Source organism: Schistocerca nitens, chromosome 5 (assembly GCF_023898315.1).
Source record: "Schistocerca nitens isolate TAMUIC-IGC-003100 chromosome 5, iqSchNite1.1, whole genome shotgun sequence".
NCBI lineage: Eukaryota > Metazoa > Arthropoda > Insecta > Orthoptera > Acrididae > Schistocerca > Schistocerca nitens.
The window spans coordinates 288,141,076-288,157,786 of record NC_064618.1 but is presented as its reverse complement, the minus strand read 5'-3'; the positions used below and the strand labels follow the sequence as shown (position 1 = coordinate 288,157,786).

At 40.1% G+C, this 16,711-nt stretch overlaps 1 protein-coding gene across 8 annotated transcripts in view; it reads left to right on the top strand.

The window, feature by feature from the left end:
• LOC126259166 (uncharacterized) overlaps positions 1 to 16,711 on the top strand; it is a 131,016-nt gene that overhangs the window by 27,103 nt on the left and 87,202 nt on the right. For 6 of the 8 annotated variants that reach the window (XM_049955730.1, XM_049955725.1, XM_049955726.1 and 3 more), the window contains one exon: positions 3,320 to 3,412. In XM_049955730.1, the coding sequence (XP_049811687.1) occupies positions 3,321 to 3,412 (92 nt within the window). In that variant the 5' untranslated portion in view covers position 3,320. Of the gene's footprint in view, positions 1 to 3,316; positions 3,413 to 16,711 lie in introns of all 8 variants that reach the window. The other 2 variants (XM_049955727.1, XM_049955729.1) reach the window with 1 other exon arrangement.

Below are 16,711 nucleotides of genomic sequence, written 5' to 3'. Positions count from 1 at the left end.
GAAGGGAGACATGCATTTGGAATCTGTTCATCGTTACGGGGTCAAACAAGAGGGTAACATTACTGAAACAATGATCGGGCTACTTAGACGCTACGCAGACTTCCTCGTTATCAATATGTGCGGCATATCTTTCGTGTTAACGAAAGTAAATTCCCGCTTTACCTCTTCTTACGTGTCAAATGAAATGAATGCCATGAGGAATAGAATATTTGTTGACTGCGTCTCTTCTTGCTTCCATCCTTACCAACATATTTCTTCATTCTCGTGGTAATCATGACATTCTATGTGTATGCTGCAAAAGATTGCAAGTGGACAAACTCGACATCGAGGTGCAAAGCGTTATATTCAATTCGAATAAGCTTCCGGTGTATTTTTACTTCGTTTGTATTTTTAGATGATTATGAACGTTACGGAAAATTGTCTCACATGCTTTATGTTGAATGAGAAACATTGAATGATCCGTTTTGCTTTCCCTACGTTGAAATGATATAATGTCGGCGTCAACAGCCTTCTTCCACGCCGGAAGCTGAAACTTGTATCATTCTGGATTAATGATAATTGAATGTCTCATATGTATACATAGCCCACAAGGCGACGTCAGAAACCATCAGGGGAGAACGCCGCATAAAAACCAAACGTGCGCGCGCGTCTCCACTCTGAAGAACCGTATCGGAGAATCACGGCAAGCATTTCGCTGAAGAGCTGCCTCGTCAGAGAGCCTAGAAATGGCAGCGTCGTAGCAAGTATTTGTCAACACTCTGATAGTGCATTTACTTCCGGGAGTAGGTCGGCGTTACCTCGCTAAATTCACTTGACATTCGTTTTCCACATCGAAGACTCGTACGATATAATCCACTGCAAGATGACACAATTAGAAAGTATATTTAATTTCTGGACTCCAAGAACGGCGTTCTTCACATAAGTAACACCTGTTTGTGTGTGCATTCGGGAGGACGACGGTGCAATCCCGCGCCCGGCGATCCTGATTTAGGTTTTCAATGATTTCCCTAAATCGCTTCAGGCAAATGCCGGGATGGTTCCTTAGGAAGGGCACGGCCGATTTCCTTCCCCATCCTTCCCTAATCCGAGCTTGTGCTCCGTCTCTAATGACATCGTTGTCGACGGGACGTTAAAACAGTAATCTCCACCTCCTCTGTTCGTGTGTTTAAGGTTGCGTTTTGAGGCTCAGGCAACATCGCAGTGACTATATTCCGCCTCTGGCCGCCAGTGTGTCGTTAGCTCAGAGGTTCCCTTGTGCGTTGCAGTGCTTGTACTATAAGACATAGCAGTTCGAATCACGGTAGAAGCCGCTGACTACAACCTTTTATTTTCCATTTTAATTAATGGAGTTGCAAACTGCTAGTAAAAATTTCTTATGCGAAATCTGAAGAAAGCCTTTAAACATCAATCTTCGTCCGATTTCGACTTAGTAAATTAAGTTAATATCATGGATTTCTGCTTTGCAAATTCCAAGGTGCTTCACTGTAAAATAGACCCTGAAAAGATTCAAACCGACTGTCAACGATATAAATTTGAGCTTTGTTCGTCATATAGGTCTAACATGTCAGAAGGTTGTTTATGAAGTGCACATGTTCATTAATGTAGTTCCCTTCTTCTAAATTTTTGCAATAGCATTTAACTGTAGACGTTTTCTAACACCGGCGTTAGCAATTCCTTTCCGTTCTCTGAAACCTTCAAAACGACAAATTTTTCTGGTTTAAATCTGATGACCTTAACTATCACTTCCGATCAACAATAAATACTTCATGAACCCATACATGGAACTCCAAACGTGCAGTGTTCCTGCACTGCTACAGAGCATGCATTGCAAGGTGTTCACACAGTTTATCGCATAGACTTACCATACGGAATGAAACAAGAACTGTAATACACTTTACACCACAGACGCTCGCTCTGGCTTGACGAAAACATCCAAACATTGACCAAAAGTTGCACAAATAATTGAGTTTGAAAGGAAAAGAAACGAGGTATGAAGCATTTATAAATTCATCGAATGTAGTGAGGTGGTTTAATTTCGTCCCAGTCTACAAAATTAATTTCGGGCCATACTCAGCTCTTGCCGATTAATGTAATATAATACCCGCCTACTAATCAGGGCGTCTGTCTCCGTTGCTTTTGAGCGTGAATGGAAATTGTAGAAATTTTCTGTGGAGCAACATTTAATAATAAAGCGTTTTAAATCATCAAAAGCGATGAGCGGTAGCAGGCGCTTTCGATAAAGAACGGGGGAGTGCAGCGCCGCTGCTGTCGCCACGGCCGCTGCCAGTAGCCAGCAAATGGATCCCGGAGCTTTGCCGCATACGGCGTCCAGAGGAGGACAGTCTGCAGGAAATCTGCCGCAAAATCGTTACTGGATAAAATTTTGATATCGGTGTGTCACAAAGCGAAATAGATTGAATCTGCGCTACCATTACAGTCACGTCTTCAGCATTCAGACAGAAGAGGCTATAAAAATATTTTATGCCAGCTGCTCTCGATCCACTGACATTATGAACAGAAAGAACGCACGTTACCGCTAGACCACAGGCGTAATCAGCCTAGAGTTTCTCTATCATGGGACAAGTTTTCCTGCAGGAAGTGCCGCAGTCTACAGTGTTGCCAGATTGTGCAGATAACCGGACTTAGAGAATTAGCGAGTTGGCCAGTTTTTTTGTCCCATGTCGCGATCGGCGCGGACTTAGCCTCTGAAGCGGCCGGCCGCCGGTCAAGTTTTATGTCAAAGAGTGTACCATCAGATTATTGCATGACGTATATTAACTTAAGTGAAATGGTGATTGTCACTCTAGATGTTTTACAGGACTAAGAGAAAAAGCTTGATGGGAAGAAGGGGTTTGACAGGACATACCCTCAGGCAACAAAGAATCAAAAATTTGGTAATGGACAGTCATGCTATAGTAAACAGGCAGTAGTTATGCAGAGATGAAGAGGCCTGCACAGGTTAAACTGTGTGAAGAGCTGCATCAATCCAGTCTTTGAACTGAAGAGCACACCAACAAACAAGAAAAAGCTTAAATGAACATACATTATGCCCAGTGAACTGAATTGCCACTTGCAGGTCCAGTTAAATATTCTCAGATTAAAGATAAAAATGTAATTATCAACTTCATTCATGGGGAAGTTTTTCATGGGGAACTTCGTGAAAGACAATTAATATGCCATATCGAGCTGATTTCAGTAATGTACGTAATTCTTTGATTCTGTCATCTCGTTTGTTAAGGCATTTTATATTAATAATATATATATATAAGTAGCATTAATTTTGTCATGGCATATTCTAATACCTGGTTTGTTTTAGCAGCATGGTACACAAGAAATCGGAGTACAGGCTACAGTTCCATGTCTTGCCCAATGACCTGAGGAAGCAAATATGGCAAGAAAATCTCAGATTCAGGTAATGAAAATAGTATTCCCAAAAGTTACACTATGTTTATATAAATCTTATTTTACAAATGCAGTAGTTTTAGTACTGTTGTAAAACAAAGTCATTTATAAAATACACTCTCTCTCTCTCTCTCTCTCTCTCTCTCTCTCTCTCTCTCTCTCTCTCTCCCTCTCCCTCTCCCCCCCCCCCTCTCTCTCTCTCTCTCTCTCTCTCTCTCTCTCTCTCTCTCTCTCTCTCTCTCTCTCTCTCTGCCTGACAAAAGCACACACAAGGGGAGAAACAAACTAACTTCATTGGTTGAGAGGGTAAGTGACGTTACTTCAGTGATTACAAAATCAAGTCAATGTTTCAAAGCATTTGGTAGTATGAGCACACTTATCAGTATGATGTTGCATTCCCCGCTGCCGTTTGAAACGTGGACTGATTTGTTTGGGAAGAGAGTCGTTAAGCCATCATATCCTCTCCTGAGACAAGCTGGTCCACAACTGTGTTCCTTGATAGCCTGCACACTGGCAATGGGATGAAGTTGGCATCTGAGCTGGTGCCGCATGTGTTCTATGACCTACAGGTCTGGGGACCTTGTTCACCATGGAAGTACCTCAACAGATACAGGTAGTTCGTAGAGATATGTGTGACGTGTGGGTGAGATTTATCCTGCTAAAAAAAGGCATCACCTGCTGTTGCATGAGAGGTAACATATGGAGGCACAGGATGCCCATGATATATTGTTGTGGTGTCATAGTTCCCTCAATCTCTACCGGATGTGACCTGAAGTCATATGCGATGGTTCCCCACACCTGCTTATCCTTCCAAAAATGATAACAAATGTTGATAGGTCACTGATAACAGTCACAAGATGTTAGTTGAATTTCTCTCTATCATTTTGTGTTTCGTACACAGCCCATCACTGTCAGAGCAAAATACAAAGGTGATGAAAAAAAAATTGAGATGCAAACAATGTCACACAAAAAAATCCACAGTGATGAGATAGTAGCAGCAAGTCATCAACATCAGTACATGAACTTTGGAGACCAACAATGAGGCCTCTTTCAACCTCTGTCGATGGTCACTCAAAACCTGATGTTACTCACGCCCTTTGTATACACTACCAGGTCTGGTAACACCACTAAACATGGACAACACATACACATACTTCAAGGTGGAGTTAAATAATGTTGCCTATAACAGCTGCCACTATTTGTATTACTTACAACACAGGTAGGCTTTATTACCTACAGACATGCCTTCCCAGCAATCCTCTGGCATAGACACCATGTATGCCCTCTTGAGTACGGAGCTAAAACACTAGTACAGACAAAACATTCCCACATTCCTGGCACATTCTCATGTATGCTTTCAATACATGTCACTCACAACTCATTCATTTATTTAAGAAATAAAAATTACACGGTCAAGTTGTGAATTACGAAACGTGCCAAGATAGGGAGCGAATAATTTCATGACTGTTTGCAACATACCTGTTATGGAAAAGATCATAATTGTCTTGGTGTGCAGAAATCTACTGTAATATGTCTCTTTAAACAACATTCTGAGACTTATTGTTCTCTGCATATATGTAGAGATTGTCAGCTCTCAATACATGTCAGGAACCTATGTAGAGCTGTCTGTGCGAAAAACATGTGGTGTGCTCAGATGAATACCTGCGACTGTTGACGTTTATACTCAAATCTTATTTACAGTGAACAAGAATGCCACTTTCAAAGGGAACTGCAGGCATTTGAAGTGGAAAGGCAAGTTTGTTGGGATGACAGGAATTCATGGTATCAATATTGTTTCTCATTTGGCTGTGCTAGTGATGATGATGATGATGATGATGATGATGATGGCCTACATGATGCAGCTCCATGATGCATAACCTGGTGCCATTACACAATCTTGCTGCATTCAGGGTACACATTAGTATGACAGGCACACCCACCTTCAGCTCCAACTTGTGGGACAGTTCTCCCAATAGTTCTAATGAACTTAGTAGCTCCACAGGATATGTAGTAGCATTGTCTCTTGCCATCACTCTATTGACTGACTTGTAAGTGTTCACCTCACCAGGTACCTAATCAATAATTTTTTTACCGGTGCTACCCACAGATTCGTTCTTGGGCACAAGTGTTGCTGTTTCACATAAGCACTCTTTGTTTCTCAAGTTTTTCTGTAAGCTTAGAGAAACCTCATTTATTAGGCTATCTTCCAAGCTTACAACATTGCAGAAGCAATTTCAAAATATATCAAACCTTCCACACCCATTGCCATGCAGCCCTCGCTAATCTCAAGGAGGTATTGAACAAAGAGCTCAGACTCTGTAACTGTAGAGCTGGACTCTTCCATTAGTTGTGAGGTGCATTTTTTTCTTTTTTTTTACATTTGCCCGCAGAGGCAAAGATTGAGATGCACGATGATCTCATCTGCTGCATTGCCTCACCTGATGACCAGCAGCATCTGTCAGAAATCGCTTGTGAGCAAGACACTCAATCCACCCGTCAACATGCAGTTACAGCAGATGTCTTGCACACTCTGATTGAGTACCTCGATTGCACTCTTGTGTGTCATTGAGTATTTATCTTGCATGATCAATTTGCACTGCTACAGCAGAACAGTGTGACCACTGTTCTTGCTTATATTGCAAGTGAGGGTTTTCTGATTCACAAGATTCAGCAGAGGCTTGAGCACAGAGTGGTCAGTTTTTCATCCAGAGAGTAAGATTGCAGCTATTCCAGAGGATGCAACAACTAGTGCGACATTCCTGTCCTTGCACAACTGCACCAGTTGCAAGTTCAACTGGAATGTCATGCCCTTTGCTCTGGTAATAGTTGGGGTTCGGTTTGGGCAACTTGAACCCCATAGGCTGCAATGTCATAACTGAGCTCCCTGATCAAACTAGTGGACAACTGTCCTGCTTGTTGTGGGATGGGCATGCTGAAATCAGACAGCCATTATCCCATGACTGAGAAAATTTTATCCTCAATAAGTTTCTGTGCTTTATTGAAATATACATCGTCACTGGTGTGTGCTGTCCCTTGGTACTGGTGTTCAATCTATTTTGATAATGCGGTTTTATATTTTTTTCCAAAGTGTCATGAGATTCGAGAGTCCGCAGGTACTCAACATGATAACGAAGAGCTCTTGTGACTTGGCCAATGATCAGCATAATATGGCATCCTCCTTTGTAGGCACCGTGTGGCCATTATCTTCCCATTGCCTCACATGATTCCTGGAACATGGATTTTTCCTGTCTGTCAACTGTTTTGAGGGCCTGAAAACAGATGAGACACTGGATGCAGGTCAGCAGCATTCGTACACAGTAACATTCAAAGTGTGTTAAGACATCTGACACCTTCACACATTGCCAACCTTTCACAGAAGATACCCTACACACAAAGTTTCCATTCTTTCTGTGGCACATTCCATCTGAAACATTTTGGCACTTCTGCATACACCAAAGTTTGAGCAAAGTCATCAGTCTGACAAAGACAGAAAAATCCAGTGAGAAAACTACGTCATTGTTCAAGAATCATGATAATATCATAATTCAGCACACTTCCACAATCCAAGTTTTCAACATTAATTCTTCTGAACTATTGAGACCCAAGAAACAATTAAATCTACAAACAATTATGTCTTTCAACTCTAAACAGAAAAGCCAAGTCACTGTTTAAGAATCCCAATAATATCACATTCCAATACACTTCCCAAACATTCTGTGTGTTGCAAAATATTTCCATGCATATACATTACATTTTTACAGAGTTTAGTGATGATTTTATCCAACAGGAATATTTCTGCTGTCCTAGATTTATCTACATACTGTCTCTGGCCAAATTATTAGACACACTGCACATTTTTAATGTTATTTGTAATAATTATATGTTGTGTACTATATTTAATGTGATTATTCAGAAAAATTATGACATTTATTCTGAGCACTTACTACATTGTTGAATTTTGTATCTACTGTTGCTATGTGACATTGGATTATTGACTTATTGTAGGTGTGCAGAGTACAGCGTACAGGAAAGGACCTGTTCAGTGACATTCTCGCATGTAACTGGTGTAGTACTTTGTTTGCTTTGATTATCAATTTTGTAATGTTGACATCAAAATTGATTGTTTAACAGCCATATGTTACTAATTGCGATCTTTAAAAATGGGTAAAAGAGGGGACATTTCACCACATAAAAAAGCTGAGGTCAGAACCCTCGTTAATACAAAAATGTATTCCAATCGAGAAATTTCACGAAGGTTGGAAATGTCAGAAGCTAGCATGTGGCGCATAAAGAAGGAAGTTGTTACAGGTGAAGAATTGAGCCCCAGAAGGAAGAATAAATGTGGAAGAAATCCAATTTTCACCCCAAGGTCAGAAAGATTTTTCAAAATAAATTGCGTAGAAAACAGATTTGCAGCAACAAAACAGATAAAACCTCAACTGGAAGAGGCTAATGTGAATGCATCTAAATGCAGTGTTCACAGAAAGTTGGAGGATGTTGATTTCAAGGCCTGTCAATCCGCTAGAAAACCAAAGTTAACAGCCACAATGAAAGCAAAGCGCTGAAGTGAGCTAAACAGTGGTGTGATAAGGATGTGGACTTCTGGAGATTGGTAATTTAACTTTAAAATTATTATTTATGATATGATATAACCTACATACATTTATTCATAGTATATTAATTATGTTTCTTGATTTATACAGGTATGCTTCAGCGATGAAAGCACGTTTGAAATTTTAACTAACAAATCTCAGTATGTGCGCCGTCGAACAGGAGAAAAATTTCATCCCGACTGCATTATTCAGACTGTAAAACACACAACTAAGGTGATGATTTGGTCTGTCACCTGTGGCAAGGGTACAGGACATCTGTTCATGGTTAAAGGCATAATGAAGCAAGACCAGTACAAGAAAGTCCTGCAAAAACGGTTAATACCACAGCTCAGAGATTGGTTCCTGAATGGGGAAACATTTATTTTTATGCAGGATGGAGCTCCCTGTCACACAGCCAGGTCAATTAAATCCTTTCTGAAGGAACAAAATATCCGACTGTTAGACTGGCTAGGTAATAGTCCTGACATGAACCCCACAGAAAATGTATGGGAACTAATGAAGAGGGAGGTGGCAAAAGGTGCCATCACAACAAAAACACAGCTCTTAGAGAAGATCATCCATGTGTGCTACTATCATCCACAGAACAGTCCTGCATCGACAGCATGCCACAACTTATGAAGGCTTTCATAGCTGCAAAAGGTGGCTCAACAAGATATTGAAACTAATGTTTTCACTTTCACAATTTTAATTTTTGTTGCAATTATTGAAATAAAATATTTTCAACAAATATTATACTTTATTTATTTGTTATATCACCTTAGTTATGAAGTAGACTACACATAATCATTTTACCACAATTTATGTATTAAAAAAAATTGTTACACATAAATCAAAATTTACTTAAAAACTGTAGTGCGTCTAATAAATTGGCCAGGGACTGTACTTATTCTTTTAGTTGAAAACTAATCTTTATGTTAAACTAAATGCAATAATTTGATATTTAACTTTCATTAATGACTTTTCAATCATGATACTCATCCCTTGGGATCAGTAGTCACATTTTCAGGGCCACAGTTAACGATTATTTCTATTAACATAGAACAGGAGGCACATAGAAGTTGTGACATGCATAGACCAAAAATAGACGGAATGCATCTCGCCATTGAAAGACCACATGATAAGTATGGAAGTGCTATCTTTGTTCATCCAGATATCCATAGCCTATCCACAGCATTCATGGACGAAAACAACATTGAAATTCTCACTCTAGAAACAGTTAATTGCATCATTACATCACATTGTAAACCACCTGGTACTGAATTAATTGTTAACAAACCACCCAATTTTCTAAATAAACATGTTCAGATTGTGATCAGTGATTTCAGCAGCCATAGTACCGTTTGGGGCTGTGATCATGAAGATGAGAATGGCACAGCAGTACAAGTATGGGCAGAAGCAATTCACCTGACTTTAAACCATGATGCAAAACTGCCTGATCTTTTAACAGTGGTAGCTGGAAGCGAGCGTAAAATCCTGACCTAATTTTTGGTAGTAGCAGTATCAGCCAACAATGTGCAATGTGTAACATCTGTCTGCTCCCCAATACCCAACTCGCAGCACAGACCAATAATGTGTCAATTGTTTGCTGCTATAATACCACTTTTTGGAGAAGGTTTAATTTTAAGAAGGCTGGTCAAGACTTGTGGAATTGCTGGACAACGAAGTAACTTACATAGAATCAATACCCAAATGCTATGACACCTTCACTGTAGCTGTAAAGAGATGTTCGAGAATGTCTATCCCTCGCGGCTGTCGAACATCTTATATCCCCGGGCTTACTTCAGACTAAGCCACGTTACTAGCAGAATATATCTACATATTTGGGGAAAAAACAAATACCTTTCAGTGAAGCAACTGTGGAAGCAGGGAACAAGCTTATTTCCTCTATAAGGGAGACAAAAAGGGATAAGTGGATAAAAACTATAGAAAACTTGGATCTGAAAAGAGACAGCCATAAAGCTTGGAGACTTGTGAGACGCCTAAACAATGATCCAACTAAGACCATTACACATCATAATATTACTGCCAATCAAATAGCACATCAATTACTGATGAATGGGAAGCCAACACACAAATCGCAAAAACCAAAATTGCAAAGAGGAGAGTAATGACCTTACATCATTCAGCATGGAAAAACTACAGAAGGCTATCAAACAAAGTAAAAATGGTAAAGCAGCTGGCTTGGATGATATACGAACAACTGAGCAAATTAAACACTTCAGCTTAAATACAAAGAAATGGATTCTCCAACTTTTCGATAACTGTGTAAGTAGAAACCAAATTCCCAAGATATGGTGGAAGAGTTGAGTGATTGCTTCACTGAAACCTGGCAAAGAAGGAAATGATCCAAAGAATTTTAAACCAGTTGCACTACTTTGTCATCCTTACAAAATGCTGGAAAGACTGATTTTAAATCGCGTATCACCTGCAGTTGACCCCTCACTTATATCTCAGCAATCTGAATTTCGTCCAGGTAAAAGCTGTACTGGACAATTGCTAAATCTCACACACTTTATAGAAGATGGCTTTGAAGCTCGGAAGGTGACAGGAGTGGCATTTGTCGACTTATCAGTGGTGTATGATATGGTCATTCACCAGCTACTACTAGTCAAGGTCTACAATCTGACCAAAGATTTAGGTCTAACCAGACTCATCACCTCCCTTCTGCAGAGTGACAGGTTCTTCATCAACTTTCAAGGACAGTGTAATCGATGGAGACTACAGAAGAATGGCCTCCTGCAAGGAAGTGTTTTGGCTCCAATTCTGTTTAATATATACACAAACAAACAACCTGTAGCCCCAAACACCAGTAGCTTCTTATATGCTGACGACCTTGCTCTAGCCACCCAGAGCACAGATTTTGTATCAGTGGAGAACAACTTCAAGAATGTCCTTGAGGATCTATCCAGATACTAAAACACAAACCAGCTTAAACCAAACCCTTCAAACACCCAAGTGTGTGCTTTTCATTTGAGAAACGAGGAAGCCACTCGCAAGTTGAAAATAGTATGGTCGGGGGTCAAACTGGAACACTACAAGACTCCAAAATATGTAGGAGTGACACATGAAAGATCTCTCTCTTTCAAAAAGCACTATATGAAACGCAAGTCAAAAGTTTCCACCAGGAACAATCTCCTACAGAAACTGGCCAGAACACAGTGGGGTAGTCAACCTGAAATAAACCAAACATCTGCAATGGCACTATGCTATCCTGCAGCAGAGTATGTCTGTCCTGTTTGGTATTATTCAACTCATGCCATGCAGGTGGATGTAGCTCTCAATGAAACCTGCAAAATTATAACAGGTTGCTTGAAGTCCACTCCAGTTCAACGTCTTTACCACCTTGCAGGAATAGCACCACCACCTGTTCGAAGAGAGATAGCTGCGAACAAGGAAAGAAAGGTAGCGGAACAGGAAATTACCCATCCTCTGCATGGGCATGAACCACATCTGTAACAACTGAAGTGGAGGAAGAGTTTCCTTAGGACTCAAAGGAACTTAGAACCACTGAAAAAGCTAGGTTACAACTATGGAGGGCAACGACCTACTTTCCCCCTAGTTGGAAAAGAGTTGTTGAAGCTTTACATGCAGGCCATGACAGGGAACGGACAACTTGGAAGTCCCTGAATAGACTGAGATCTGGAGTTGGAAGATCAAAGGTTAACCTGGCAAGATGGGGATACACTGATCCAAATGATATTCGGTGCTACTGTAGAGGAGAAAAGACAGTTTGGCACATGCTTCGGTGTCGATTGTGCCCAGTCTCCTCTACAGATGATGATCTTCAACAAGCAACAGAAAATGCACTGGAAGTGGCCAAGTTTTGGTCAAAAAGAATTTAATCATAACTGTGTAAAATGTAAATGTACCTGTATGTTTCTGACACGAGAATAATTAAAAGTAGCCACACTGACCATCTCACAGGAGCAGTGATTTTTTCCAGACTAAAAGGATATAGGCTATCACCATTCCAAAGTTCATCCAAATCTGTCTAGCCACTTCAGTGTTAAGGAGTAACAAACATATTAACTTGCTGAAGAAAGAAAATAATTTATAGTTCAGTGCATCACAAATTTTATAATATTTGTGTGTGCAACAGTGTCATCTGCCTTCACATGTGTGCCTGTTAGCAGCAGATACTCTCACATGTCATAATCAGATCCAGACTCACTAAAAGTCTACCACATTCTACATGTAAAGGAATGATATTGCTGCCAGTCTTCAAGTGTTTCAGAAGCTATAAGATATGTGTGATGCTCAGTGGCTAAAATGCAAAAAATAGGCTTGTATGGAGCTATGGATTACACACTTTGAGGAGTGTATAAGCATTGTGTTTGTTATGTTGAATCATATTATGTAGGTCATATTAAAAAGTAAAAGCGTTTTCATAAAGACAACACAGTTCAAAAGTCAAGAGTAATTAGTTTTTTTCTAAAAGTAATTATTGTTCTGTGTTTCATGTTATATTCTTCAAATCAAGAAATATCACACTTTTAGAAGTAGCCTATGTGTTAATTCAGGGTATAAGCTAATTCAATTTCAGATTTCTTCCAAAGCTGTCCAGCAATTTCAGTATGAAGGAGTAACAAAGATACAAACAAACTTTTGCATTTATAATATATAAGGGGCATTCAGATGACACCCGGTCACTAGTGTAAAGTAACGGTAATGATTTTATTACCTCAAAAATGTAGTTATAACACAGTACAATACTCAAAAATGGTTGCCAAAACTGTTGGCACATTTATCCCATTGCGATACTAGCCGGTCGATTCCATCCTTGGAGAAGCTATTAGGCTGCTGTCGGATCCAGGCTGGACCTAGTCACACATTTCCTCGTCTATTGAAAATCAATGTCTGCGTATAGCTTGTTTTAGAAGTCCAAACACATGAAAGTCACATGGTGAAAGGTCAGGACTATGTGGTGGATGTTCCAGCATTTCCCACCTAAACTGCTGCAAAGTCATCTTCACCGCATTGGCCGTGTGTGGCCACTGCATTATCTTGCAGGAGGATAATGCCATTGGGCAACATGCCTCGGTGTTTTGACTTGATGGCTAGTCTAAGGTACTGTAAAGTGGCTTGATTAAGCTGGGCATTGATGGTGGGTCCCCATTCCAGGAACTCGACAAGCAGTGGACCCTTGTGGTTCAAAAAGAAGGACATCATGACCTTACCAGAATGGGTGTGCACGGCTTTTGATTTCTTTAGAGGTGGTGAAGTCACATGTTTCTATTGCTTGCTCTGATGCTTGCTTTCCAATTCAAAATGGTGACACCATGTTTTGTCAACTGTGACATACCTGACAGAAAGCTGTATTCCTCCTCGTGATAATGATGCAGATGACTCAAAGACAGCGCAATTCGAGTATTTTGCTGTTTGGTGGTCAGTTGATGGGGAACCCGCTGCGCACAGATTTTTTGAAAGTTAAAATGTTGATGCATTATGGTGTGGGTGGTGCCCATGCTAATACCCAGTAACTGATGGATCTCGTCCACAGTGATTCTGTGGTTGTCCAAGACTAAAGCACTCACTTCCGCAACCATTTCCAGTGTAGTGACACAATGAGCTTGTCCAGGACGAGCATCGTCTTCCAGTGCCTCTTTTCCCTCAAGGAATCATTTGCGTCATTCCACAACACTTGAACAACTTAGACTGTACTCACTGTACACAGTCTTCATTCACCGATACATTCCACAGCCTCCAACACCCTCCGCTGCCAAAAATCGAATCACTCGTTGTTCCTGCTTACTCGCCTGCATGTTTGGTAGTGGATGATAAATTGTGTGACCACCTTCTCTTCGGCATGAAACCACATTGGTGTTATGCAACCTCAAACTGTGCACACATGTCAGTCTCTCTACCAATAGATGGCACCACCATACCCGCAGTTACGTGGTGCCACCTTACGTGTAAGGCAAAGGTAGATGCAGTGACCAGATTTCATTTGAATGAACCTCGTATATGGGGTGTACAAGAATCAAGAGGGAACTATACGACCAAGAACAAAGTGCTCAGATTCAAAAGTGTATAAGACAGGTTATGCAGTCTTTCAACCCTACTATTCAATCTTTACATTGAAGAAGCAATGACAGAAATAAAAGAAAGGTCCAAGAGTGGGGTTAAGATTCAGGGTGAAAGGACATCAGTAATAAGATTAATGATGACATTTCTATCCTCACTGAATGTAAAGAAGAATTACAGGACCTGTTGAATGGAATGAATTGTTAAATGAGTACAGAATAAGAACTGAGAGTAAACCAAAGAAAGAAGAAAGTAATGAGAAGTAGAATAAGTAAGAATACCGAGAAGCTTAATAGCAAAATTGGTGATCACAAAATAGATAAAGTTAAGGAATTTTGCTTATTTTGCTTATCTTATTGAAATAACCCATTACATAAAAATCAAACTAGTACAGGCGAAAAGGACATTCCATAGAGAAGTCTACATAGGCCTTTATTTGAGGAAGAAATTTCTGAGAATGTACGTTTGGAGCACAGCATTGTATAGTTGTGAACCGTGGCTTGTGGGAAAACTACGAAAGAAGAGAACTGAAGCACTTTAGATGTAATCCTACAGATGAATATTAAAGATTAGGTTGACTGATAAAATAAGGAGTGAGGAGTTTCTCCATAGAATCAGTGAAGAAAGGAGCTAATGGAAAACACTGACAAGATGAAGGGACAGGATGATAGAAGATGTTTTAAACCATCAGGGAATAACTTCCTTGGTACTAGACGGAGCTGCAGAGAATAAAATTTTAGTGGGAAACAGAGAGCAGAATACATCCAACAAATAATTGAAAACAAAGAGTGCAAATGCTACTCCAAAATGAAGAGTTTGGCACCATAGAGGAATTCGGGTGGGCTGTATCAAACCAGTCATACAGGCTGATTTGGGGGAGGGGGGGAGTAATGTAACAGCAAATAGTTGAGGTGCTGAATCTAAAATTGGTAGAGCAACAAGATTCCATTCCTAGGTTTCAGATGAATTCTTCTTTAGAGCTATAGAATGTACATGTACATCCACATTGTCCTGGTTGACTGCAGTGTGCAGGCATTGCCACTCTACTTCAAATGGTGTACTTATGGCAGCTGCAGGTAGGTGATTGGCTAACCTCCCAGAATTGCACTTCAGGGATAGAATTTACTCACTGGTGAAATGTTCATTAGGCAAAGAACAGCAGTCAAAAAAATTACATTTTTTCCCTAAGAATACAGTGTTTCACTGCCAGGCTGAGAACTTTTCATCTTGTCTTTGAACTGACATATAAAAGTGACTAGAAAAGTTACTTAGCAAAGAAATATTGTTTACAATGTTTATCTTGAGTGTAATGTGTTCGAACTGAAACCTTGGAAGTGTCAAAATTGTTGCTTGTGAAATGTGTACATCATGGGGCCTTATTTAGCATAAGGCAACGACAGATTTTAGAGCAATTTCTTGGGATTTTCTTACTGCTTAAGGTTTCAGTGATAACTTAAGCTTTTGATAACTTCCTCTATGTTTACATCTACATTTACATCTATACTCTGCAAACCACCGTGAAGTCCATGGCATATGGTACCCCCCATTGTACCAGTTATTAGGGTTTCTTCCTGTTCCTACCGAGTGAGGTGGCGCAGTGGTTAGACAATGGACTCGCATTCGGGAGGACGACGGTTCAATCCCACGTCCGGCCATCCTGATTTAGGTTTTCCGTGATTTCCCTAAATCACTCCAGGCAAATGCCAGGATGGTTCCTCTGAAAGGGCACGGCCGACTTCCTTCCCCATCCTTCCCTAATCCGATGAGACTGATGACCACGCTGTCTGGTCTCCTTCCCCAAAACCAACCAACCAACCAATCTTCCTGTTCCATTCACATTTGGAGTGCAGGAATAATGATTGTCTGAATGCCTCTGTGCATGCTGTAATTATTCAAATCTAATCTTTACAATCCGTATGTCAGTGATATGTAGGGGCTTGTAGTGTATTTCTAAAGTCATCACATAAACCTGGTTCTTGAAACTTTGTTAATAGACTTTCTTGGGATGGTTTATGTCTGTCTTCAAGAGTCTTCCAGTTCAATTTCTTCAAAATCTCTGTGACTGTCCCATGGACTGAACAAATCTGTGACCATTCATGCTGCAATATTCTGTATACTTTCAATATCCCCTGTTAGTCCCTCTTGGTACAGGTTCCACACACTGGAGTAATATTCTAGAACAGGTCGCATGAGTGACTTGTAAGTCATCTTCTTTGTAGATTGATAGCACTTCCCCAATGTTCTACCAATAAACCGAAGTCTACCACCTGCTTTACCTACAACTGAACCTACGTGATCATACCATTTCATATCCCTACAAAGTGCTTCATCCAGATATTTGTATGAGTTTCCCGAGTCCAACAGTGACTCATTGATAGTATAGTCATAGGATAGTACATTTTTTTCATTTTGTGAAGTGCAAAATTTTACATTTCTGAACATTTAATGCAAGTTGCTAATCACTGCACCACTTTGAAATCTTATTGAGATCTGAGTGAATATTTAAGCAGCTTGTCTCACATAGTACTTCATTATAGATAACTGCATCATTTGCAAAAATCCTGATTTTACTATTAATATTGTCTGCAAGGTCATTAATATCCAACATAAACAGCAAGGATCCCATCGTACTTCCCTGATTGGGAATTAATTACAGATGGTATTCCTCAAGG